The 26,076-nt window shown below is 42.7% G+C and overlaps 1 protein-coding gene across 4 annotated transcripts in view; it reads left to right on the top strand.

Moving 5' to 3' along the window:
- Positions 1–17,440, top strand: part of ttc7a (tetratricopeptide repeat domain 7A) — a 51,009-nt gene extending 33,569 nt beyond the window's left edge. For all 4 annotated transcript variants that reach the window (XM_010904881.5, XM_010904884.5, XM_010904880.5 and 1 more), the window contains 3 exons: positions 5,412–5,614; positions 16,443–16,671; positions 16,814–17,440. In XM_010904881.5, the coding sequence (XP_010903183.3) occupies positions 5,412–5,614; positions 16,443–16,661 (422 nt within the window). In that variant the 3' untranslated portion in view covers positions 16,662–16,671; positions 16,814–17,440. The remainder of the gene's footprint in view (positions 1–5,411; positions 5,615–16,442; positions 16,672–16,813) is intronic.
- The last annotated feature ends 8,636 nt before the right edge of the window (positions 17,441–26,076 follow it).

The raw sequence follows: 26,076 nt of genomic DNA on the forward strand, positions 1-26,076 counted from the left end.
GCTAGAAGTTACCAATTATTTTTGTATTAGGCCTATTCTAAATTAAGGTTAAACATGATGTAAGTTAGGCTATAACATATCGTCTAGGTTTAACAAGCAAAGGTTGTACTGTACTTGGACTTGCGATTGATTACGGTATGCGCATTCTGCGAGGGAGAGTGAGGGCGGGGCACAGGGGTGGGGCCGTTGATTTCACGGCTTTACTTCCTTCTCGCTACTGTGCATAACTACTGCGCAGAACTGGTCCCAAGATCGCTATCTGCGCAGACGCAAGTCCAAGATGTCAGCGCCGTATCAGGACACTGGTGGCTTCATTTTTCACCAATGGAAAAGAGCGAAAGGGCGTCGTCCATTATTTTTACAGTCTATGGTGGAGACGGAGAACTTAGTGGAGAAGGAGAACTGACCCTACTCCCCCAGCACAATAAAATAGCAGCGTAAGACCTTGGGACTGAGACGGGGGGGTCCGGTGACACTGTGGCCCTATCTGAGGGCCCACAGGCAGGAACTCAATCCATCCACATTGCCAAGCATCAACCAAAGGGACACCCACTAACCGCAACCACCCTGAATGAGGGCCGAGTATTTCCAGCAGAGTACAGCCCAATTGCTGCACAACAGAGAGACAACAACAAGCCAGTGACTCCGCCCCTGAGAGGCACCCCCTTCTGTCCAGTTCTGACTATGGCCCCTGCCCAGCGCAGAGATGGCTAGGGGCATAGCCAGGATGTGACAGTACCCCCACCCCAAGGCATGGCCTCCCGACCGTAAGACCAGGAACAAACCAGGGGGGGAGGGCGGGATGATGACACCCGGACAGGCGGAGGCTCAGCACCTGGAGCTGCCTGAACAGGCAGGGGAGGCGGAGCCGTCAGAACAGGCCAGGGAGGCAGAGCCGCCAGGACAGATGAGGGTGGCGGATCAACGGGGACTTGAGAGGGCCAAGGCGGCCAGTCCTCTGCGGGCTCAGGTGCCGGCGGCCAGTCTTTGGCGGGCTCTGGCGGCGGCGACAACAGGGCAGCAGGGGGAGCTGGTGGTGGCTCCTGGGCAGCAGGAAACACCCGGCTTCTTGGAGCTGGCCAGGGGGCTCCACCACTGGTGGTGAGAACAGGTACGGCGAATCATGGAAGCCCCACCTGTCCTCACATCTACCGACGTCCGGGAGGGCTTTTACAGGCCCCATCAGAGGTGTTGCCCCACGCCTTGGAGCTGGCACTTGGCATAGCTGGGGCACCTCGATCACCCCCCATGTGAGTGGCAGGAAGGGTTTGTCTTCCCACCCTTCTGGGGTGCCCCCATAGCGCCCCCCAAAAATGTCTTAGGGCTGACTCACATCGGGTCGGTGGCGTCGCCTCTGTCGTTGTCTCCTCCGGGCCACTGCTGGGCTGGCCAGGTGTGCAGCGGGTGACAGTAGGTGTTCTCCTCCTCTGTGTCGCTGTCAGGCCAATCGAGGAGTTCCCCTACCGTCCATCTCTGCAGTGTCTCTGGATGGTGGATCATTCTGTCACGGTTGTGGTGGTAGGACACAAGCGCAGAGATGAAAGGGCGGTAGTAATCCATCTTCTAATAAAAAGAAACAAAAACAAAGCAGCAACCAATGACGTTGCGCAGCAAGCACAAATACTAAACCACAATGATCCACACCAGGTGTGTCCAAACATTGAATATAAGTAGGGTCCCCAATTGGAGGCAACAATCTACACCTTCCTCCAATTGGGGAGAACAAAATGGATAGAGGTGCCTAGAGGCACCTTCTGTCTGGTCCTGACTATGGCCCCAGTCCAGCGCAGAGATGGCTAGGGGCATAGCCAGGACGTGACACATGCATTATATTTCTATTACACAATGCGCTGGTACATTAAAATAAATTTTTCCTCCAACCACCATAAAGCAAAGCAATTTTCCCTCACTGTCTCCCTGCTTCAGTGTTGCCATTGTGACTATATTCCCGAAATTTCCGCAAAACATAGGCTACTTTTTCCGGCCTTTTTAGTGGGTATTGAGTGGTTATTTTGCTGGAAATTTCAGTTGAACAAGGTAACCCTGTCCTGCTTGCTAACAAGCGCTGCATATTGCAACAGCTAACAGATAAACATAGATATGAGTTAAAAATTCAGTGTTGAACATGAGATGTTTTTCACTCCTAAATCTATATTGCATTTTAAATGAGTTTATAGTTATATTACTTGACTTTCTGATTTTGATTTGGGTATTATTGTATATACAATTGTAATCAAAATTATTCAACACCCATTGCAAATCAGGTTTATTGTCAAAATATACAGACATTCAGCTGTTTGAAATGAACAATTCAAACAAAAGCAATTCAAACATATCAAAACCATGAATGCTGCAAGCGGTGACCAAAATTCAACTGATAATGCAACTTATAAAGGCTTCTCCAGTCTGAAAATTATTCAACCCTCACAATAGCACAAATATGCAAAACAGGCATTGTTTCAAGCACACCTGATGCAACTAATCAAGGGCTTCATTAGTTACACCAGGTGTGCTTGAGCTGGAACACATTAAATACCTGAACTGGTTAGGGCTTTGTTGACTGCACGTTAGGTGGCAACAGGCACTAAGGTTTCAGTGAACACAATAAGGCGCGTACTGAACACACAAGGTTTACATGCCAGAACTCCAAGACATACACCACTACTGACCAAAAAGCACAAGATAATCGGCTCCAATATGCTCAAAATCATATAAATATGCCACAAATGTTTTTGGAATCTGTGCTGTGGAGCAATGAAACAAAACGGGAATGGCACGATGGATCAGCAGTATGTCTGGAGGAAGAAGAATTAAGCATACGTTAAAAAGAACACTGCTCACAGTTAGGCATGGTGGTGGCTCAGTGATGGTGTGGGGCTGCTTTGCCTCCTCTGGCACTGGAAGATTGCAGCATGTGGTAGGCAAGATGGATTAATTAAAGTATCAGGAAATCCTAGGAGAAAATGTCATGCCGTCTGTGAGGAAGCTGAAGCTTAGGCGTCATTGGACCTTCTAACAGGATGTTTGCAGAATGTCATAACAGCAAGACAGTGCTCTACTAAGTACTAAAGATGCTTGCTATGAAGGGGTTGAATAAATGTGAGACTGGGGAGGTCAGTGTAAGTTCCATTTTCAGTTGAATATGGGGAAACCACTTGAAGCATTCGTTGTATTGAGCTATTTCTATTGCTTTGTTTGATTTGTTGACACTCTGTCAACAAATCAGCTGACACTCTGTACATTTTGAAAAAATACCTTATTTGCAATGGGGGTTGAATCATTTTGATTACAATTGTAGGTAATTGTTTCAGAACTTTTGACGGGTATAGTTTATTCTCTATCTACTGTAACTGGTCACTAAAATATTAATTAACCTATTCAAGCAACCTGTCTAGAGACAGCATTGCATTGAGGGTTTTGCAGTCAACATAAGTCTCAGTCGATTCCTTTGAAAATTTTATTTTTAACTTATTATAAGAAAAAAAACATTATTTTATTAAATATACCATAGGAATATGTGGTTCTGGGTGGATTATCCCATAAATGGAGTTCAAACTCTTATGTCATCTCATTGAAGTTCTAATTTAAAATGTAAACTAAAAGATTATTGGTACTCTATTTGTTGGTACTATAACTAAAAGGTTAAGGGAAATATAAAAAATAAACAACACAAACAATGATTCATATTTTGGGCTCAAACATAAGGTGTAGCAGTATAGTTTCATTTAAACACAGTAATTTCTCAAACACACAACATTTTATTCAGTAGCATGATTTTCTTCTGCAAAACATTGCTTTCAAAAGTATTGGCACCTCAAAATAATATTTACAATGAAACCAAATGACATGGTGTCTGTTATGAAATTCTGTGCTTTTAAGTTTGTCTCAGTCTCCAGAATCTGTTTACATGTCTTTTACCTGATCCTGTTTCCCTGGGGTATAAATATGAGGTTGCACACATGTAAAATTCCTTTGTCGTCCATCACCATGAGTAAAACCAAAGAACTCAGCTGAAAGGAGACTGATGGTTTTTGACCTACACAGATAAGGTAAAGGGTATAAAAAAAATACATAAACAGTTGAAAATACAATCAGAATAGTCAGGGTAATAATCACAAGGTTTCAGAAGTCTGGAACAATTGCAGATTTGCCAAGAATAGAAAACATAGGCATATTTCCCCCACATATTGGTGAGGAGTTGGTGAGGGAGGCAAAGCAGAGTCCAAGGATCCACAGTTTCAGAATTGTACAGTCCAGTGTCTTAAAATAGACACCACTTCCATGTCAGCAAGGTGTTTGGAAGGGTTGTCAAAAGCCCTTACTGAGCCCAACCGTCAAATTGCAACACATTGCTTGCCAACCGTATTGGAACTACAATTGGAATTGAGTGTTGTAGTCTTATAAGATAGTAATTTAACATTTGCCATGCACACCTTTCGCATGTTTGGTAATAAAAGGTTCCCGCATACATGGAAAAGCACCTGATTACCTCAGTAGAATATGGTGGTGAATCATTGATGCTTTGGGTCTGTTTTGGTACAAGTGGTCCATGTGCTGTTGTTAAGATGATTGGCTAAATTAATTATATATCTCAAGAACCAGGATATTTTAGCTGGTTGCCTCTGCCAGGAGATTGAGACCATTAAACAAGACAGTTACCCTAAACATACATCAATATCAATACAGAAAAGGTTTTGGTGCCGCTAAATCTATGTTTTTAAATGGATGCAGTTTAAATCCTCTGGTCTGAATTGCAGAGGGCAGTTCATGAGCACTGCATTAAGACTATTATGGATCTTTAAATGTGCTGCAAACAGGAGTGGTCCAAAATCCCTCAAAAAGTGTGCCAAACTTGTCAGACTTTGCTGTAGCCACTCCTGTGGAGGCTTCACATTATATTGGTTGTAGGAGAGCCAATACATTTGAAAACCACATTCTGTAGAAAAAAAAGAATCTGTATGAGAAATTATTGTGTTTTTACTCCCCCTTATGTTTCAGCCCAAAACATCACATTTATTTTGACCTATTTTCTATTTCGTAAAAGTTGCCTGTACCTCTTGTGTTGATTGTAAGGGTTAACATTCGGTAAATTCTTTTGGTTAGTGTTAGGCTTTAGATTTTGGATGAAAACTGACCCTGGTCAAATGTTCTGTCCAAGCATGCAGCCCATTCAACGTTCCATTGTAAGCCCAGGGTAAAGCATTGAGGTGCATCATTTTGGCTCGGGGCAGAACTCGCACACAACTGGGTTTCAAATGAAAAACTGAATCTTCCATGTCTGACAATGGTTGATGTCATAGATTCCTTGAAACATATCTACACATATCACACTGCTGCTGTTCATTCTATGCCCACCTCTTCTATGTCTTACTTTTTGTCTGTGCTACTCTCCACCCAATTCTGTCCCGTAGGTGAGTTGTTCATGGCCGAGGGACGTGTGAAGGAGGCCCAGTTTTGTGTCCAGGAGGCAGCGGTGCTCTTCCCCAACTCCCACTCTGTGCTGCTGCTGAGAGGCCGTCTGGCTGAGCTCAGAGGGAACCAGGATGAGGCCAAGAGCTTCTACGACGAAGCTTTGGCCATCCACCCAAATGGACACCGTATACTGCTACACCTGGTGAGAGGCAATGAGACACACAGACTTTGTTTAGACACATTTTCTGTTTCCCATGTGCATTTGTCACATTATTTGTTAGATAAATGTATAATAATATGACTATGTATAGATTATGCCTATATATCTCAATTACAGTTCACATTGCAAATATGGACAATCCAGGGATATTTAATCACAGATCTTGTTATATAGGTCTTGTTGTATAGTCTAAACCCCCTTGAATTTGAATTGTGAATGAAATTAAATTGTATGTACTAAAAATCCTAAACTGAAATATTACATTAATCACCATGTAATAGCAATCCGAAATCAGTTCAGGTCTAACCAGTCACTTTCAAAATTGCACACCAAGTAAAAGCCCTCCACCTTTTTTAAATTATAGTGACATACAAGATTTAAGGGATATATTCAGGAGTTTCTGTAGGTTCTGTCTGTTGGGTATTGAATTGCAAAGCACAAGTTCAACCAGGAGCACCAAGGAAATTTTAAAAGGGCTAAGGAGAAAAGGTCAGGGGATGGGTATATCAAGATATCAAAGACCTTGAGTATTCAGTGGAGCAGGTTGAATTCAAAGGTTTATGACACCAGAAAGAGCCTGCAGCTTTGATAGAGCTACAGAATGGTCAGTGTGCCTGTAACAACAATAACCCAAGCACTTCAGAAATGTCACCGGTAGGGTAGTAAGAAGGAAGACGAGAGCTTTATGGCCTAAAAGCAAAGCATAATTGCATACCCAGCATTGTACCCAAAGAACACCAATCTGACCAATCTAAAGCATGCAGGTGACAGCATCATGTCATGGGGATGTTTCTCATCATCTGGGACTGGGGAACTTGTCAAGAGAAAAAGGGGAAAAGAATAGAACAATATACAGAAAGGTAATTGAAGAAAGCCCTCTGCAAGAAAGCTGAAACTAGGACCGAATGTCAATTTAATAACACTGAAAACTGTGACCTAATTTTAGGAAAGCTGAAACTAGGGCCAAATGTAACATTTAAATATGTCAGTGACCCAAAGTACAGCCAAAGCTACAGTGAAGAAGCTAAGAAATATAAAATTAAATGTCCTTGAGTGGCAGAGTCAGAGCACAGACTGGAATCCAATCAAAGTTGTTTGGTATTACTTGGAGATTGATGTCTATCAATTCTCCCCAGGGAACTTGACAGCGCTTCAGCAATTTTGTGAAGAATTTATGGTGTTTTATTACCAGTTATACATAGGTGTAGAGTAAATAGATATCCCAAAAGACTCACAACTAAAATTACTGCTAAAGGGGTTTCCACCAAGTTTAAAATCAGGGTGGTGGAGACAAATCCAATGTAGAAATTTTTTTTTTATTCTAAATTCCCAACAAAAGTGTAGAGTGTGGTGTGTAATTGAGTCAGAGGGAATTTTTATTTTATTTAAATGGATGATACTGTCAAATAAAAACTTCAAGGGCGTGCAGATTGTCCATAGGCACTGTGAATGCAGTGGAATTCATTATGCAACTGTGCAACTGCTGTCTTATATATCACAGTTGAACAAACAGGTTTTTAGAGCAATCAACGCAAACATCACTACACATAATATGCCTTTTAATAATATGGCCTTTTTTCTGATTTTCCCAGTCACTGCTACTGACACACACACACATCTGTCATAAGAGAGACCCAGAGTGGCCCAGTGCCAGCTGGCTGTGTTTCAGCTCCTCACCCGGGGGATTGGTAGTCCCACTGGCCAAATATGGAAGAGATGAGCACCCTCTCTAGTCCCACGGGGACCGTGTACTCCAACACACACACACACACACGCTTTAAAATATACTCCTCCAACACACACACACACACTTTAAAATATACTCCTCCATACACACACATGCACACATATGCTTGCATAACACCCCCCCCCCCCCCCCCCCCCACATACACACACACATACACCAGAAGGAGAGAGGTACTGCCCTTATGTGGTTACACTGTGTCTAATGTTTAAAGCCTAGATCAATGTATTCTACATCAATTTGAGGGATTAAAATTAATTATCTCTACATGTTGTTTCTTAAAAATATGTAAATTGTAATGGGTCATTTTGTTATGATGTACCTCAAAACCCAAGATATAAGCTTATTTCTATTTTCTAATGTAAAAGTGTATACATAAAACAACACTGTAAACATAGTGAAAACTATCATTATCATGGATATTCAGTCCTTGCGTCCATAGTTCTGTCTTTTATTTTCAGAGTGATTCCATTTCTCCAGCCCCATGTCTCACCCCATTACTGAGGGGCAGGGAAAACACTTTGTTTATTGTTTCAACTGCTAACTGCTGTTTAAGCCTATCTATAGCCAGTACAGCCTGCTCCAATCCAAGTATTACCAATCCAGAACCATTACTGCCTCAACCATATTGCAGTAATGAAGGTTTATGGACTTCATCCAAACCTTTAACACTGGAGGCCATTTTAATGTGGGCCTGTTCTTTTATGAGCTTTATTTACAAGCAAGTTAATAATAACTTGTGCTGCGTTAATTAGAAATGTATGCTAGGTCGATACAGTTAGCGGATGTTCTCCAGACTCGTTATTCATCTCTTCCGCTCGCTGCCTAGCAACAGCTCATTCCTTCCATCTTTCTGGGCTTTAGTACCCCAAAATACATTCTCTAACTCCCCCATAAACAGTGTTATAAAGTGATGACGTAGTATATGTTCCACACAACCAGCTGGTTAAAGTCTTAAACCAAGGAAGAGGTTTAACTAGACCCTGCTTATAATGATTCTCACCAGGCCCATAGAGTATTTATAACCAGCAAAGAAGCTTGATGACAAAAACCCTGTTTGTCAGTAGTCTGCGCCTTTCTCAAACCACCAGCCACAGGAAGGCAAGTAGGGGAAATACGCAGCTAACGCATATGTCATAACACAATAGTGTTAAGAAAATGGATCCCACTTTTTCACGTTATATATATGTGTGTTTGTGTTATCGATGTAGTGTGTACAGTACTGTGTTTTAGTGTGCATGCGTGTGTTTGTGTGTAGGATGTGTGTATGTGATGTGTAAATGACTGTAGGTGTGTGTCTGTAGGATATATTATGAAAGGTGCCAGTGTGACTCATCCCCAGGCCCAGTTGGCTGGGTGTATTTTGGGATGGTTGCTGATGGTTGGGCTTTGATGCCACTGGATCCAGGCTCAGCAGTGCCTTCTTCCTGACTGACTGAGCTCTTAAATGGTTTTCACCACCACTTTAAACATCCTCCACTTCCCACAACCTCTGCTCCTCTCTTCTGCTGCTTTGCTGTGAGTCAGTTAGCCTATTGTCACTGAACGAGCAGTGAGTAAGTTAGCCTATACTTGGTGAACCAGCTAGGAGACAGTTTTCCTTTTGTCATTGGACCAACTGCGAGTGTTAGCCCATTCTCAGTGAACCAGCTGGCCAGTTATTGGACCAGTTTTTGTCATTGGACCAGCAGTGAGTTAGTTAAGCTATTTTCATTGAACCAGGAATTAGTCAGTTAGCCTATACTTAGTGAACCATTTGGGAGTCAGTAAGCCTGTACTCAATGAACCATTTGGGAGTCAGTTAGCCTGTATTGACTGAACCAGCTGTGAGTCATTTAGCCTATACTCAGTGAACCATCTGTGAGGCAGTTTTTATATTCTCAGTGAACCAGCAATGATTTGGTTAGCCTATACTCAGTGAACCAGCTGTGAGTCACTTAACCTATTGTTATTGAACCAGCTGTGAGTCAGTTATTCTGTTTGTAGTGAACCAGCTGGGAGTCAGTTAGCCTGTTGTCAAGGAAACAGCTGTGATTCAGTTAGCCTACACTCAGTGAACCCCCTGTGAGTCACTAAGTCTATTGTTATTGAACCAGCAGTGAGTCCGTTAGCCTATTCTCTGTGAACCAACTGAGAGTCAGTTAGCGTGTTCTCAGTGAACCAGCTGTGAGTAAGTTCTCAGTGAACCAGCTGTGAGTCAGTTAATCAGATCTCAGTAAACCAGCTGTGAGTCAGTTAGTCAGTTCTCAGTGAACCAGGTGTGAGTCAGTTAGTCAGTTCTCAGTGAACCAGCTGTGAGTCAGTTCTCAGTGAACCAGCTGTGAGTCAGTTCTCAGTGAACCAGCTGTGAGTCAGTTAATCAGATCTCAGTGAACCAGGTGTGAGTCAGTTAGTCAGTTCTCAGTGAACCAGGTGTGAGTCAGTTAGTCAGTTCTCAGTGAACCAGCTGTGAGTCAGTTAGTCAGTTCTCAGTGAACCAGCTGCGCTCTTCTTGCTCACACACTCTGTTTACTCTGTCATCTTCTACTCAAACACAAACTCTTACTCACACAAACACACACACACACACAAATACACAGACACATACACAGCCCAACACATACAATATATTTACAGATACACACACATTCACAGACAGATGAAGACATACATTTGGTAACAAACATACAGTCAGGGACGATGACTTCATCTAATAGAATGAATTGCATTCCAGTGATCAAATGGCCCTTTCCATCTCTCTTTCCTCTCTCTCTCCTCTGTATCTTTTTTCCCTCTTTTTCCTCTCTTTCCTCTGTCTTTCCTGTGTCTCTCTCGCTCTCTCTTTGTCTGAGTCTCTTCTCTCTAGATGGGGGTGGCTGGCAGCTGATTTGATAATGCAAATACATTATTTATAACACTTCGCTCCTTCTCTAGCTCTTTATGGGATTGCCTAGCAACTAGGGAAATATTCTATTGAGCAAGACCTCTGATAACCAGCTAAAGAGGAAGATAGGAGGAGGGGAGTTGTCTAGTGCCAATTGGCCTATTGTTCACCTCAGTGTGTGTATGTGTGTGTGTTTGTGTGTGTGTACATGAGTGATTGGATTAACTTGTTCAGCTTGTGTATTATTGACTGTTGATATAAGGTCTCATATCCGCCAGTCCCTCTGGGCGTGTGAGTCTGTTCAGGGTCATGCTGGTCTCCTCCCCAGAGCGCCCTGAGTCGGGTGTCCGAGCCCTGGGTCTGACAGCAGCCATGTAGCACAGGCAAAGTCAGAGTCGTTGGGGAGGAGTTGAGGAGCGCCGGGTGGAGACAGGATAACCAACGCTTTTAGGAGTAAGGCATTGCAGTGTCACAGTGGCCATGTATTCACAGGTCACTGTCAGGCAAGCAGGACCCCTACGGGCACCACATATCTGATGGGATTAGCGGGTTCAGGCGTGGGGCGCTAGGCTGGGTCACTGCTGGCCACCATGGGGATAAGCCTCAGATACATACCTCTGGCCCGGCAGGGCTCATTTTCCTCTGCTTTGTTGACATCACAGTAGAGGGTGTTGATTTAATTCAGCCACTGACCTGAGAGGATTACGGAACAAACCGGGGTTACCAATTAATGGCAGTGTTGTTGAAATGTAGACCCAATGGGGGTGAATGCTGTTGTTTAACTTTACTGCCCTGTTGAACAAAAAAAAAAGGAAGCGATGACTCAGTGGTTACTTCCCATTGGTCTGAATGGAAGGGCACCTGGACAATCAGAGACCCGCTGGCAGTGTTAGTTGAGGACACATTTGCCCAAACAATGGAAACACAGAAACACAGAGACAAACACACAGACACACACACCTTGTGACACCCCTGTCATATCTCCAGTGGGTTCTATCCGGCCTGCGATACATCCAAAACTTTTGAAATAATAAAAAAAAAAAAATACCTGGCAAGGTCCGCAGATTAAGTTACTTTATTTACTGTTGCATATTTATTTATTTTCAAATTAAAAGTCCTGTGGCCCTCCCAGGAATAAGTACAGCAGTATCATACTGTCTGTTTAAAATACCTTTAAGTTGAAACAAGGTATTTGCGTTGCTATGATACGTAGGGACCAGCACCACAATCCAAGCGCGGAAGTTATCATTTGTACGTACTATACGCAATTGATGGCTAGCGATCTCTGGAAATGAGCCTAAGAAAAGTTGATAACGAAAGCAGGGTATTTAAAAAACTATTGACAGGAAAATATTTATTTGCAGATGTCGCAGGTAAAGCAATTTGCTTAATATATTAAGCTAACGTCACAGTTTTTAAAGAGTACAATTTCCAGAGGCACTTCAAGAGCAAGCATGCAGCGAAATACAAAAATTGGCACCCAAAAGTCCAAGCGCAGGTGCAACCTCACTGATGAACATCTTGCAGTAGTACCGCACACTGCTTCAACAGAACCGCACACTGCTTCAACAGTAACGCACACTGCTTCCACAGAACCGCACATTGCTTCAACAGTACCGCACACTGCTTCAACAGTAACGCACAATGCTTCAACAGTAACGCACACTGCTTCAACAGAAATGACTCCTGACTTCACCTCACTTGTCAACACCCATACGAGGCTCTCCTGTTCATATTGAGTGAGTAGCCCTAAAAGTTGATTTCTTGGCTCTGGGCTGCTGGAATCGCTGTCATTAAAAACACGTAATACAAAAAATATACTGTATGAAGTTAGATGACGGCAATTTTACCAACATTTGCTTTGAGTGAAAATCGTCATAATCTTCAAAGTGATTTCATAGACTTATATCTGCCCTAATAACTATTATACCTGTATAACTGTTATACACTATACCTTATGTAATGTAGCTTACTCTGTGGAGTTGAAAGTTAAGTTTTAAGGCAAATATGTGTTGCAACATTTGTTTTGAGTGATTTTTTTAGGTCTTTGCCTGCCATACAGTTGTTAACAGAAAAAAAATAACATTGTTAAAGTAAATAATGTTCAATTATGAAAACGGTGTTGCATGGAAAATAAATATGCATAAATATAATATGCAAGTTAACAGAGTTAGCTTTGTTGTGTGTTTTTTAGGCGTGTTGGTTAAAAAAGTAATCTGGCCCACGATGCTCTCTGGCATTTTCAGTGTGGCCCCCCAGTGAAAGATATTGCCCACCCCTGCTCTATACAGTAGAACATTTCCATTGGTGGTTGTGCCAGACCCTCTAGAAAGCAGAGCATTGAGTTTCAGCCCAATTAATCTGGAGCTAGTGAGCACAGCCTGTATAACAAGACTCGTCTGTTTGACCTCAGGCAAGCCCTGCTCTGGAGGATGTTTGTGTGTGTGTGTTTTCATGCGTGTGTTTTCATGCGTGGCACCCTGGTTATGCTTCAGGACTCTGGAGACTCACACAGACTCACACAGTGCCCAAGCAGAGTGGAGTATGAAACAGACATGACACGCTACCCTGACCAATACTGCCCTCTCACACAGCACACAACCACTCCCTAACCAACACTAACATTCACTAACTGACATACTGACACAAACACACAAAACTGACACTAACACTCACACTCAATAACTGACACCCTGACACAAATACACCAAACTGACACAAACAATTACAGTAATAAGTAAATAGTGGGAAGGAGACAGGAACCGGTCTTCATTATCCTGATTTATTATTCATTATTATCTGGTTGTGCCTCTGGATGCGGCAGGAAACTACATATGTTTTTGCTAATATAGCACACCGTGGGGTTCTCCTTCTGTTTTTATTTCAAAATTGGTTATATTTGTGGAAAAACATTAACATACACTCTGACACAAACACACACAGGCTGACACACAAACAGACACACACCCACATTTACTCACAAACTGACACAAAGACACACAAACTGACACAAACACTCACAAACTGCAACAAACACAAACTGGCACAAACACAAACTGACACAAAGACACAAAAACTGAAACAAACACAAACTGACACACTGACAAAAACACTCACAAACACTTACGGTTATAACAGTTGTAATTGTGCATTCCCTTTTAGGCAACTGGTACGAGACACCATTTGGACATAAAGACCCTGATAGGCAACTTTTGACCTCAAAGATGTAGTTACATAACCAGAACCCTAAGGTCCATGTAGGTCCATGTAGGTCCATGTAGGTGCAGAAGGCCCTGGGCACGTAATGCTGGTCTTTTCTTTCAGTCTTCCTCTGTTCGGTGTCTGTGTTCTTTTGCCCATTTTAATCTTTTCTTTTTATTGGCCAGTCTGAGGTATGACTTTTCCTTTGCAACTCTGCCTAGAAGGCCAGCATCCCGGAGTTGCCTCTTCCTTGAGACTGTTGTTTTGAGGGTACTACTTAATGAAGCTGTCAGTTGAGGACCTATTTCCCAAACTAGACTAGTAGAGGCTTCTGTTTATCTAGACACTCTAATGTGTTTGTCCTCTTGCTCAGTTGTGCACCAGGGCCTCCCACTCTTTTTCTATTCTGGTTAGAGACAGTTTATCGCATGGAATAGTCTTCATTTCTCATAACAAGAACTGATGAGTTTCAGAAGAAAGTTCTTTGATTCTGGCCATTTTGAGCCTGTAATCTAACCCACAGTTGCTGATGCTCCAGATACTCAACTAGTCTATAGAAGGCCCTTTTTATTGCCTCTTTAATCAGCACAGCAGATTTCAGCTGTGCTAATATAATAACAAATGAGTATTCAAATAATCACATAGCCTTTTAAAATGATAAACTTGGATTAGCAAACACAATGTGCCTTTGGAACACAGGACTGATGGTTTATGGTAACGGACCTCTGTATGCATATGGAGATATTCCATAAAAAGGTTTCCTGCCACAATAGTGATTTACAACATTAACAATGTCTACACTGTATTTCTGATCAATTTGATATTATTTTAATGGACAAAAAAAGTGCTTTTCTTTTGGAAACCAGGACATTTCAAAGTGACCCCAAATTTTGAATGCTAGTGTATTAATTATCTATGCCACTTGACAATGACTCCAGAAATATTGCTATATCGACCAGGGAGTTTTATAAAGCCAAAATGTGGTAAGTTCTAGATTGGCTAAGACCTCAGGCAATAATTGCAGGCATATGGATATGTAACCAAGTAAGAAGCAAGACAACTTTATTGTACATAATTGTCCTCTGTACAAGTACTTTTAGTACCCTGAAATTGTCAGACAGTGTACAAAACATACTGTAATCCACCTCCTCTCGCTTTGCCTCCATCTCCTTCGCCCAGGTGGAGATCTTCTCCCAGTGCCCAATTCTCTCTTTCGTTCCTTTCTCTCTCTCTCTTTAGCCCCCCCTCACTCTAGCTCTCTCTCTCCCTCTCCCTTTCATCTGTTCTACCTTTTAGTGACCCAAAGAAGCCTTACCGTCTAGTAGCCGTCAACACTAAATGCAATGTTTCTTCAAAAAGCCATCCGGCAATGTATGGATTCAAGTCATTCTGACGCCCTGATCCAGAGTGACTGACGGTACTGACTGTATATTGGTAATATTATTTACAATGAGCAAGTTGTAATGACGCAGTAACTTCCTGGTTGTGCCCCGAGCAGAGGGCTCAATGCACCGTTCTGCTCTGCTGCCTTGTACTCTCAGCTGTGCCACAACAATGTGACAGTGTAGTGATGGGTGGTTGGGCGCAGAAGACAAGGGGCGGGGCAGTTGGATGATTTGTTCTGCCAGGGTTGAATTCCACAACAGGAGAAGTCACCTTCACTCACTAGATTCACCAGGGGGAATCCTAACACAGCCTGGATCAGGCAACGCTCCCCCAAAGTCTGTTCCGGTTGTCTTGAAATGCACGGAAGGTTTGTCTACGTAGTTACGCCCTCCAACCACTGCCTTGCAGTGAGTCTGCATGGCTGTACTTGTTGAATTGCCCACCACACAACAGGATCAACACTTTTGGGTTGCTCGGTTGTTTTATTATGTGTCTATGGGGATTATGGTACCTCGAGTCTGTGTCTATTCATAGTTAGCCTTTTTGAAAACCACTTGTTTCCTTTTGTTAGCATTTGATAAAAAATGCATACTCTCTTTGAAAGCCATATAAATAATGATTAAAGCCATATAAATAATGATTTGAATCTTTCTCTTTGAAACCATCTGGCATTCCAGTATTCAGCCATAACGTAATGCATAATGCAACCAAGTCCCTACATCACTGTGAATGATTTATATATTTTCATATTGAAGTTATACAGTTACATCAAACAATAGGTAATTGTGTGGATGTCAATGTATTTTGCACGTATGGGGTATGTCTTTTCATTTCTGTTTGATTGATTCCAAGATAATAGCTCTGGTATTCTGGCTCTAGCCTCGACACACCTATATCTTAATTATTAATCAGCGTCCAGCCCTTGGACGCCAACACCTGGCAATGCAATCATCATTCATGGTTGTGAATATAGCATACTTTTTATTTTTTTCACCAAGCATATATCACTAGTGTGTTCCATAAGATGTCCTGTTGCTTTAGATTTGTTACATGGCCAAGTGCCTACTAATTGAGAAATTGACAAAGTTGCTGATTTTCTCTTTAATCTGTAACATTGAAATCATGGCAGGACACAATCGCTGAGGAGATTGGAGGACATTTAATAAAGAACTTGAATGAACAAAACAGAAGGCTAGATAAGACGGAACAATGTTACATAAGGATAAACCAAAAATAAAGACCCAACAAGGGACACTGGGGAAGCTGGAACTGAAATCAGGTCCTGTGACGTGGGAAAGCAGGTGTCCGTGATGTAATGAGGGAGAGAAGGCGTTGGATTCACCGGCACGGCAGGCCGCGGTTCCAGAACGTGACAGAATCACCCAGAAATCCTCTTCTGAAAGTGTCCATTTAGTTGGGATACATTTGAGATTGTCCGAATTGCCAAAACATATCTAGCTTCTTCATCTGTGCGTAGAAGCATTTACATGGTATGTTTGACCCATGACGGTTTCCACCACAAAAAGCCCTAAAATCACCATAAAGAATCAGCACGTACCATATCCCTCTCCCACACTCCTCTTTATTTCTCCATGCCGTCACTCTCGTCTGCTCAGGGTCGGTTGTTGGTGCAGTGTGGGCGCGTCGGCCTGGGGGAGAAGGTGCTGCGCGACGCTGTGCAGTCCCAGAGCACGTCCCACGAGGCGTGGAGCAGCCTCGGGGAGGCACTGCAGTCCCGGGGTAGCAGCCAGGCCCCTGACTGCTTCCTCACAGCCCTGGAGTTGGAGGCCTCCTGTCCCATCAGGCCTTTCACCGTGATCCCCCGCGAGCTGTGACAGGCAGACTGTGGGTTTCCACGATAGCACATGGTTACAACTACATACACACAGTCATAAACATACATACACACCCACACGATTATTTAGATGCAATACATCATCTCATCTATTGTTCACTTTTTTGTTCTTTTTCTATCTTTTCCCTGTAGATATTTGAAGCCCTCCCTTGCAAAGTTCCACTGACTCTCTCCGCTCTTCCAGAAAACCTGTTCTGAGGAATCCGAATTTGCTGCTTTTATTCGCCTGACGCTTGCCTCTCTCCAGCCAGTATTTCTGGAAAGCCGGGAATTTCAGGAAAATTACCGAAGTTTTGCAACCCTGGGCAAGACTTAACCCGCAATCTTAAGAAACATTCCTGTGTTTGTTTTGTTCTCATAGACAGACTGAAGGGTCTCAGTCGGCATGTTCAACAGAACATTCCAGTGAATGGGATTTAAATCACTGGTTGTTTGTATTGTGTATTTAAGTGATAAGGCGGGGTGGGGTTTGGCCACAGATAAGGGCTGTTTTTAGTGCTACACAACGTGAACTGCCTGGATACAGCCCCTAGTTCTGGTATAATGGCCAAATACCATAACCCGCCCAGGTTGACTTAGTGCAGTAAAAAGTAGGTTCTTGTTATAGCCAGGGTATTCAGTTTGATATATCACAGCCTATAGCCAATTAGCATTCAGCGTTCGAGCCACAGACTTTATATCACTTTGTATTATTGATGATGTGTGTTGTTTTAAACTCATTAGTCCTTCATTGTCCTTATAAACAATGACATGAAATCATTGTGGGTCTGCGTGTTTTCGTCGCCTCATCACTAGTCTTCATCACTTCCCAGTGCCTAACCATATTAATATGGCCCGTGAGACTGGGGCTGCTATCTTATGTAATTCTGCCAGTGCAGTTTCTGCCTCAACTCCCTACCCCCTCTCCTTTTCTTACTTTCTATCCTCCCTCTCTCTCTTTTTGTTTGTTTTCCCTCTTTTTCTGCTTATCCTTTTCTCCCTATCTCTTTATCATTCTTCCTTATTTCACTATCTCTCTGTCCTCCCTGTCTCTCTCTTCATCATCTCTCTTCTCATCTTCCTCTCTCTCTATCCTCTCTCCTCCCTCTATCTCTTCATCCTTCCTCTCTCCTCTCGCTCTTTCTCTTTCCGGCTGATGCGATGTGATGTGGCTTGGTTGCCTAGCAGCCATCCCTAGTTTGAGTAACTGGGGAAGCGCAGAAATATCTAGTCTTCTAGGCAACACACAAACCCCCTTGCACACACGCGCGCACACACACACACTGAGGCAGATAATGCCACTGTTGTGCTCTTCAGACGATCTGTTTGATGTCAAATTCTGTCCATGGCATGAGGCTGCTGTAATCAATGTCTCCCTGTTGCATATTGATTTCTTTTTCACGAAGAAAATTGCCAGTCTCCTCTGCCAGCGCAATTTATTAACACCTCGGTATTGAGTTATGTTTAACACTGTCAGTCTGTTTCACGTAGGCCCGCTTCGCTCATACATCAACCTCACCGTGTGTGTCCTTTTTTTAAGTTGACTTGGCACAATTTTCAGCCTCCACTACTCCATCTGTCCTCCCCCTCGCTAGGCTGTGTGTGACACCTGCATTGGGGAAGTGTGTGGGGATTCTGTGGCCCAATACAGCGCTCTCCTCATGGACCCCCGACATATGGTTGTCCTTAAATATATATGTCACTTGAATCAGGTGTGCTAACTAAAGTACATTAAATATATGGAACGGCTGGAAAAAGGTTGAAGACCACTATGCACATACTAGTAGTAGGAAATATCCTACTCTGTAAAATGTTATTTTTATTAAATTGTACCTAAGTAAACATATACAGTGGATATAAAAAGTCTACACACCCCTATTAAAATGCCAGGTTTTTGTGTAAAAGAATGAGACAAAGATAAATCATGTCAGAACTTTTTCCACTTTTAATGTGACCTATAATGTGAACAATTCAATTGAAAAACAAAACTGATATCTTTGAGTTGGAAAACATTTTATTTAAAAATAAAAACCTTACAATAACCTGGTTGCATAAGTGTGTACACCCTCTTATAACTGGGAATGTGGCTGTGTTCAGAATTAACCAATCACATTCAAACTCATGTTAAATAGAAGTCATTACACACCTGCCATCATTTTAAGTGACTCTGATTAATCACAAATAAAGATGCAACATTTTCTTAGTTGCATCTCAGAGCAAAAGCCATGGTCCGCAGAGAGCTTCCAAAGCATCACAGGGATCACATTGTCGAAAGATATCAGTCAGGAGAAGGGTACAAAATAATTTCCAAAGCATTAGATTACCATGGAACACTGTTAAGACAGGCAACAGAGACATTACCAAGAACTGGACATCCCTCCAAAATTGATGAAAAGACGAGAAGAAAACTGGTCAGGGAGGCTTCCAAGAGGCTTAGAGTAACATTAAAGTCACTGCAGGAATTTCTGGCAAGTACTAGCTGTGTGCTACATATGACAACAATCTCCCATATTCTTCATATGAATGGGCTATGGTGTAGGGTGGCAAGACGGAAGCCTTTTCTTACAAAGAAAAACATCCAAGCCCGGCTGAAGTTTGCAAAAACAAACATCATGTCCCCCAAAAGCACGTGGGAAAATGTGTTTTGGTCTGATGAAATTGATGTTGAACTTTTTGGCCATAATTCCAAAAGGTATGTTTGGCACAAAAACAACACTGCACATCACCCAAAGAACACCATACCCACAGTGAAGCATGGTGGTGACAGCATTATGCTTTGGGGCTGTTTTTCATCAGCTGAAACCGGGGCCTTAGTCAGGGTGGAGGGAATTATGAACAGTTCCTAATACCAGGGAATTTTGGCAAAAAATCTTCAGGCGTCCGTTAGAAAGATGAAGATGAAGAGGATGTTCACCTTTCAGCACGACAACAACCCAAAGCACACATCCAAATCCACAAAAGCGTAGCTTCACCAGAAGAACATTAACATTTTGGAATCGTCCAGCCAGAGCCCAGACCTGAATCCAATTGAACATCTGTGGGGTGATCTGAAGAGGGCTGTGCACAGGAGATGTCCTTGCAATCTGCAGATTTGGAGTGCTTTTGCAAAGAAGAGTGGGCAAATATTGCCACGTCAAGATGTGCCATGCTAATAGACTCCTACCCAAAAAGACTGAGTGCTGTAATAACATCTTAAGGTGCTTCAACAAAGTATTAGTTTAAGGGTGTGTACACTTACGCAACCAGGTTATTGTGAGTTTTTATTTTATTGATTTTCCGCCCTCAAAGATTTCAGTTTGTTTTTCAATTGAATTGTTCACATTATAGGTCACATTAAAGGTGGAAAAAGTTCTGACATGATTTATCTTTGTCTCATTCTTTTACATCACAAGAGCCTGGCATTTTAACAGGGGTTATATCCACTGTATATTTGCTCCCAAAGTTCAGTTAAATGGGGTTCATTTTAAAATAAAGACAGTTACCTCGATAATTATTTCTACTGAACAAAAATATAAACGCAACATGCTGCAAAACAGAAATTAGGTTCATATAAGAAAATTAGTCAATTGAAAGGAAATTGTTTAGCATCCTATGGATTCACATGAGGGGATAACAGATATGTGCATATGGATATGCATTACATTTATTTACAGTACAAATTAAGTTCACTGTCTTTCCTTCACTCACAAATTCCCTTGATCACTCACTCACACCGGGTGGAGGAATTACAGAAATGCTTGAGCATACCATAATACAACTATTTGTACAATACACCCCTTACTTATACCAAGAGTCTGTCACTGGGCTTCACTCCAAACAATTCCCTTTCACAAAGAAAAATAATAAGTCAAACAATTTAATGAAATCAAACAATAAATCATTTATTTGCCTTTAATGAAGTCAAAAAATAAATTTAACTATTTACTTTGATCAAGTGAGACAATAAATTAAAACAATTCCCTTTAATGAAGTTGAACAATAAATCTAACAGTTCCCTATAATGAAGTAAAAACAAAAAAACAATGCTGAATTCCAAGCAGCAAAACCACAGGACCCATTTTACAAACTCAGCAGGGGATCTCCTAACCTTCCAATCTCAGTGCTCAACCTCTTACTAGAACAGTCAATCAATCAATCAAATTTATTTATAAAGCCCTTTTGTACATCAGCAGTTGTAGAAAACACCCAGCCTTAAACCCCAAGGAGCAAACAACAACAGTGTTGAATTTCTGTTCAGTGTTGAACTCCCTAAGAAGGCTGAAATTTAGGAAGAAACCTAGAGAGGAAACAGGCTCAGAGGGATGACCAGTCATCTTCTTGCTATACTGGGTGAACACTGAAAGTACAAGTTATAATAATTAAATGTAGGCTGATTCCAGAGTCTATTAAACCTAGTCAAGGTCTGAAGCATGGCCAGGTGGACAAGGACAGGGACAAAACCCAGGGGTCGGGGGGTTGGGGTGGGTCAGCATTGTGGCAGCTGGAATCGTTGGGTATCGTCTTGATCTGCAACACAACAAGGAGGACATTGGACATGGACATCACTGAGTTGCTGCAACTCAAATATAGGTAAATTGCTGATGAATATTAGAAAAATTTATCCCATAGCGTCCCATAAATGAGTACTCTTCATTGACAGGAGCAGTGGTAGACCGAAATGTTCACAGGTCCTCGAATAACAACTTTGACAAAACACTAGTTCTTCTGGGAGAAGGGTACTGTTCTGCCTTCGAAATAGAAAGTCTGTCATGTATTTACTGCAGCGTAATGAGCAGACAAACGCACCACATTCAAATCTGATCTTAAGCCGTTCTCATACAACAAGCTAGCTAACAAGTCGCTTGAATACGAGTGTCTGAAATTTCGATGAATCATTATTCACAGTGAGTGCAAATGGTGAAGGTGATCCCTGGGAGAGCAGAGGGAGACGGACACTGCCACATTCCAGTTCCACTATATCTGGCTCATCCCACCCCCTCCCCACCTTCATGTTCACACGTTCAACACCTGTTGATATGATAATTGGGGCCTCAGGGGTCGCTCTGTTAAAACGCTTTGAGGTTCTATGAAAAGCGCTACAGGAGTTGTCATGTGCTCCCTTCCACGTTCTCCCAAATCACGCAGTACGTAAATGTCCCGAATGACATATAGGTTGGGACTTTACCCACCCTCCCCTGACATTATACTGTGGATTCTGTTTAGAGTATATTACCGGCCTTGGATGTGATGCTGTGGGATGTATCACTGGATTCTGCAGACGTGTGCCCTGCATTTCCCAAGAGCAACTTCATTGTCTCCTAATAGTTCCAGTTGTCCCCCAGATCTCTGTTGTCCCCTAAGTGTAGGTTAGTTCCATTCCTCTTTGTAGGCGTCCTGGGGATATCGGGTGGCTCTGCGGGGTTCTCCACTTACCTTCAGGGCCGGCTGGTCTGCCGGGTCCCCAGGATGCTCCACCTGAACACGGCGGGGCTGAGGGGGGAGTCAGGTGTCCGGGCCCTGTTACACCTCTCTGACAGACTGGCTGTACATACACACACTGACTGACACACACTGACGGAAATCTTTGAAGAAAATCTGGGAATTTAAGTTGAATTAGTGTCATTTCACAGAATAGGGCAAGTTGAGTGCACTCTCGACAGCACATTCGATATGCCCACCTGTCGTCCCTTCATAGATTGTTGACATGAAGGGGATCAATTCCCATTCTAGTAATATGATTAGTCCTGTACAGTATGTGAGATGGTATTCAGAACACATGGAGTGTGTGAGACTGCCAAACCTCAGGGGGTTACTGCAGGCCAGAGGGAGGTGAATAGACTGCAGGCTAACAATAGGTCCTTTGTGGCAACCAGATAGTCAGAACAAGGTGACAACTCCAGGCCAGGAGGGCAATTATGGCAGGTCATAGTTGAGGGTTTTCATGATTCATGTGATAATACACCATTAATAACCAGCAAAGAATATAGGCAACCTAAGAATAAAGCCATTGAAGCTTAGGATTTGCAATTGAATCGTTTCCCTTCATCGTGTTTCTGAGGCCAACTAGTCAGTGTCGTGGAGTTGCGACAGCGAAGCCATCGCCGGGCCCGTCCTCCAGGTTCTGTTCCGCCAGCCCCGACTCACCTGCTCACCTTTAGAATAGCCTCGTTCCTGGTCTGTGTGCCCTGGCCAACACCACACCACCGCCATTGCCAAATGAACAATGGCCCCTTGTTTCACCAGCAGCAGCCCATTCAACCTTATGAAGTGTGCATACGTCATTTAATAGAGCTGCTGTGACGGCCCATCGCACCTGTCGCTGTCATGGTAAAAAGATACCTGGTCACCCCGCCTCACTGTCACCCCGCCTCACTGTCACGCCGCCTCACTGTCACGCCGCCTTCTGAATTCTTTAGTCGGCCGTCAACACTGGTGTCGGCGGCGACGGGAGTGAATGTGACCCTGCTGGAGAGTGGACAGCGCCGCGTGACGGCTCTGTCTTCGTGACTTGCCGTTATGCCATGTGAGAGAGCGGGAGTATCTCATCATGGCCACGTGATTCAGGGAAGGGGGGATGCTGTTGATGCAGGGCCGGCCATCTTGGTTCAATGCATTGTCGATAAACAAAGGGTGTTTATTTGCTCGTTGGGCGCTGTGGGTTCATCCACCTCGGGAGTGATGTGGTTTGTGACTGATTATGCTTGTTTTTGCCTCCTGATCCAGTACAATAAGGGAACAAATGTCCTTCCTTATAATAAGAACATTTCCTCGAACTTTTTTTGCCGGGCCACTTCCTGTTTAAACCTGCCAATTCTAAAATTGTAGGATTTTCAAAACATTCATTTGGTGTTCTGGAAATCAAAATGTCTCCAAAATGCCAACAGTAGTTCTTGGGATGCCTGTCCTGCCTTGTTCACTCCAGAATGTTCTATTGCAAGTGTCTGACTCGATCATGCAATATGTCCAGGCTGTAACTGGACCAACTATCCCCTATTTCAAGAGGATTTAAAATAGAGTGAAGGAGGTGATCAGTTCAACAAACTTTTCTGTTCCCTTTGCATTTCAATAACATAAAATGTAATTAATTGCAAAATATCTTGTACTAGTATGTTGTCGTATTCTCACTAGCCTTTTACATTTGGTTCTACCATGCATCTTGAGTCCATGATATGATGGTGGCCACATTTTGACAGGTGATTTTTCTTCATACTAATTCATCTTTCAACCAATCAGATCAGCCCTGACAATGATCTGATTTGAAGAGTTCTGTGTTAAAAATTAATGTCAATATACCAATTAGTGGAAAAATTGGACTGCCTGTATGAACTCAGAGGTAGTCGCACACATTGTCTGGATATTTTAAAAGTGTAACCTGATCTGGAACATGAAACCATTGAAACCCTAATTACATGACCACCTTATAATGACAAGTTGCATGATTGCCCGTTTTCCCCATCTGAAGAGGTTAAATAAAATAATGACTAGTCATTATCAATAATTGTTGTTAAATTACCAGGTTTGACTGTTACAGGGTTTAGGTTTTCATCATAAATCTGGTGAACAGTAGGAATGGATGTGTGTTGTGTTCTAAAAGTTATTCTGTGAATGTAATGGAAGGAAAAATATGTCTGTTGTAGCATGTCCGTTTATGCAGGAATATATAAGTCAAAAACAATATGAATACAGAAAATCAGGCTTGACCTAATAAGGGGAGTACATAATGAATCCCTATTCAAAGAGAGAAAAATATCAAAGGGTTATCTTTGTAGAAGAACATGAATAGGGCTGTATAGTTTTGCTGTTATATAAGTTGGTTCAAACCTTCCTGGAAGAGAAAACTTTCAAAAACATTCAGATAATTGCCAAGTCTTTATTATTTAATATTTAAGAAATTAATCTGTTTTATTTTTATATTAATTTTCCATGTTGTCTGTTTTAAATTGTTAGTTCAAATACCAGGGCTTTAATATTCAATATTGGGCCACAATTTGAACAGCACAGAAAATAATACTCTGTTGTGGAACCCCTATGGCATCACACACACACACACACACACACACACACACACACACACACACACACACACACACACACACACACACACACACACACACACACACACACTGAGGGACTGTAGCACTGGGTCAGCAGCCCTGTAGCCAGAGTTTGGTTAAGAGCCTTGCTCACATCGGCAGGTAATGGTAGCTAGGATGATACCAGCAATTCCATGTTTGCTGGTTCACTCTGCAACAGGCATGAAACCATTAGACCATCATGCCCCATGTCAGTAGATTAGGGTTAGGGACACTGAAGCACCAAAAATACCCACATAAAAGATAACTGGGCTTACTGACTGTCAGCCTCAAAGTGTACTCCTTAGTCCCCTGAATAATGACAGTGCCTACAAGAGCCCTACCCTCAAACCACTTGTGTATGTTACTAGCTACAGGCAAGGGTGTGAAGTGCTGCTGGGTATTCTTGGTTAACCCAGAACTAAACTGTTGCATGATTTGTCAGTTTATGTTCTGGGTCAATACAAGGACGAAGAGCTCCACTACCTTCTCTCTTTGGAATGACAAGAAAGTCTGTTGGCCAAATGGCCTACTTGTTAGATGTTTGTCGTTTCCAGGTGGATCATTTCCAACACCTGTGAAATCCTCATTTGTCCAGAAAAGAAGAAGTGCTGAGAGGTTTAAACAGATGGGCACATATTTGCTGGGATAATGGTATTAGGGATTTTCTGCATTTGGGATTATAGGAAGAAAGTAGACATTGTAAACGGAAATCAATACGGGGCAATGGAGCTTGTGAGATAATGAGAGTAATGTCACATAAGACATAACACAAGTCCTCCCTGTTTTGCTTTCTCACAGCTGCACTGAGAAAAGATTATTTTCACTCTGTTTATTTGCACAATCAAGACTACATCCACAACGTGCTTTCAGCCAGTCATCATCCAGGACCAGAATCTGTTATAAAAACACCCACAACTACCGCACCTCGCCTACCCTCCACCGGCGTTACATCCAGGCTGCGGTTTGTGCCGGCATCACCTGAGTGCCACATTGTGCTGGCTCAGTGACAGCTAGTGTAGGTAGTGATAAGATTGGCACTTGTATTGTGTGACACTGGCGGCTCCTCTAATGTGTTGTCGGCGTGTACAGCGTGCCACACTAAGCTATGTGCACGTGATGGATGACTGAACTGAATTCCCCCCTCTCTCACGGGTGCATAGTGAAGCAGATACTGTGGAGGCACAACAGACCGCCTGACAAGATGCCAGGACAGACAGAGGGAGAGATACAACCCAAAATGAGCTTGAAGTCGTCAATATTCCCATCGGACCCTAAACAGGGAATGTTAATTGGCCAATTATCAGCGCTCCTTCGAAGAATATGTTGTCACTGAAATATTCCTTACCAGGTATCATTCTTCAA

Source organism: Esox lucius, chromosome 6 (assembly GCF_011004845.1).
Source record: "Esox lucius isolate fEsoLuc1 chromosome 6, fEsoLuc1.pri, whole genome shotgun sequence".
NCBI classification, from domain to species: Eukaryota; Metazoa; Chordata; class Actinopteri; order Esociformes; family Esocidae; genus Esox; species Esox lucius.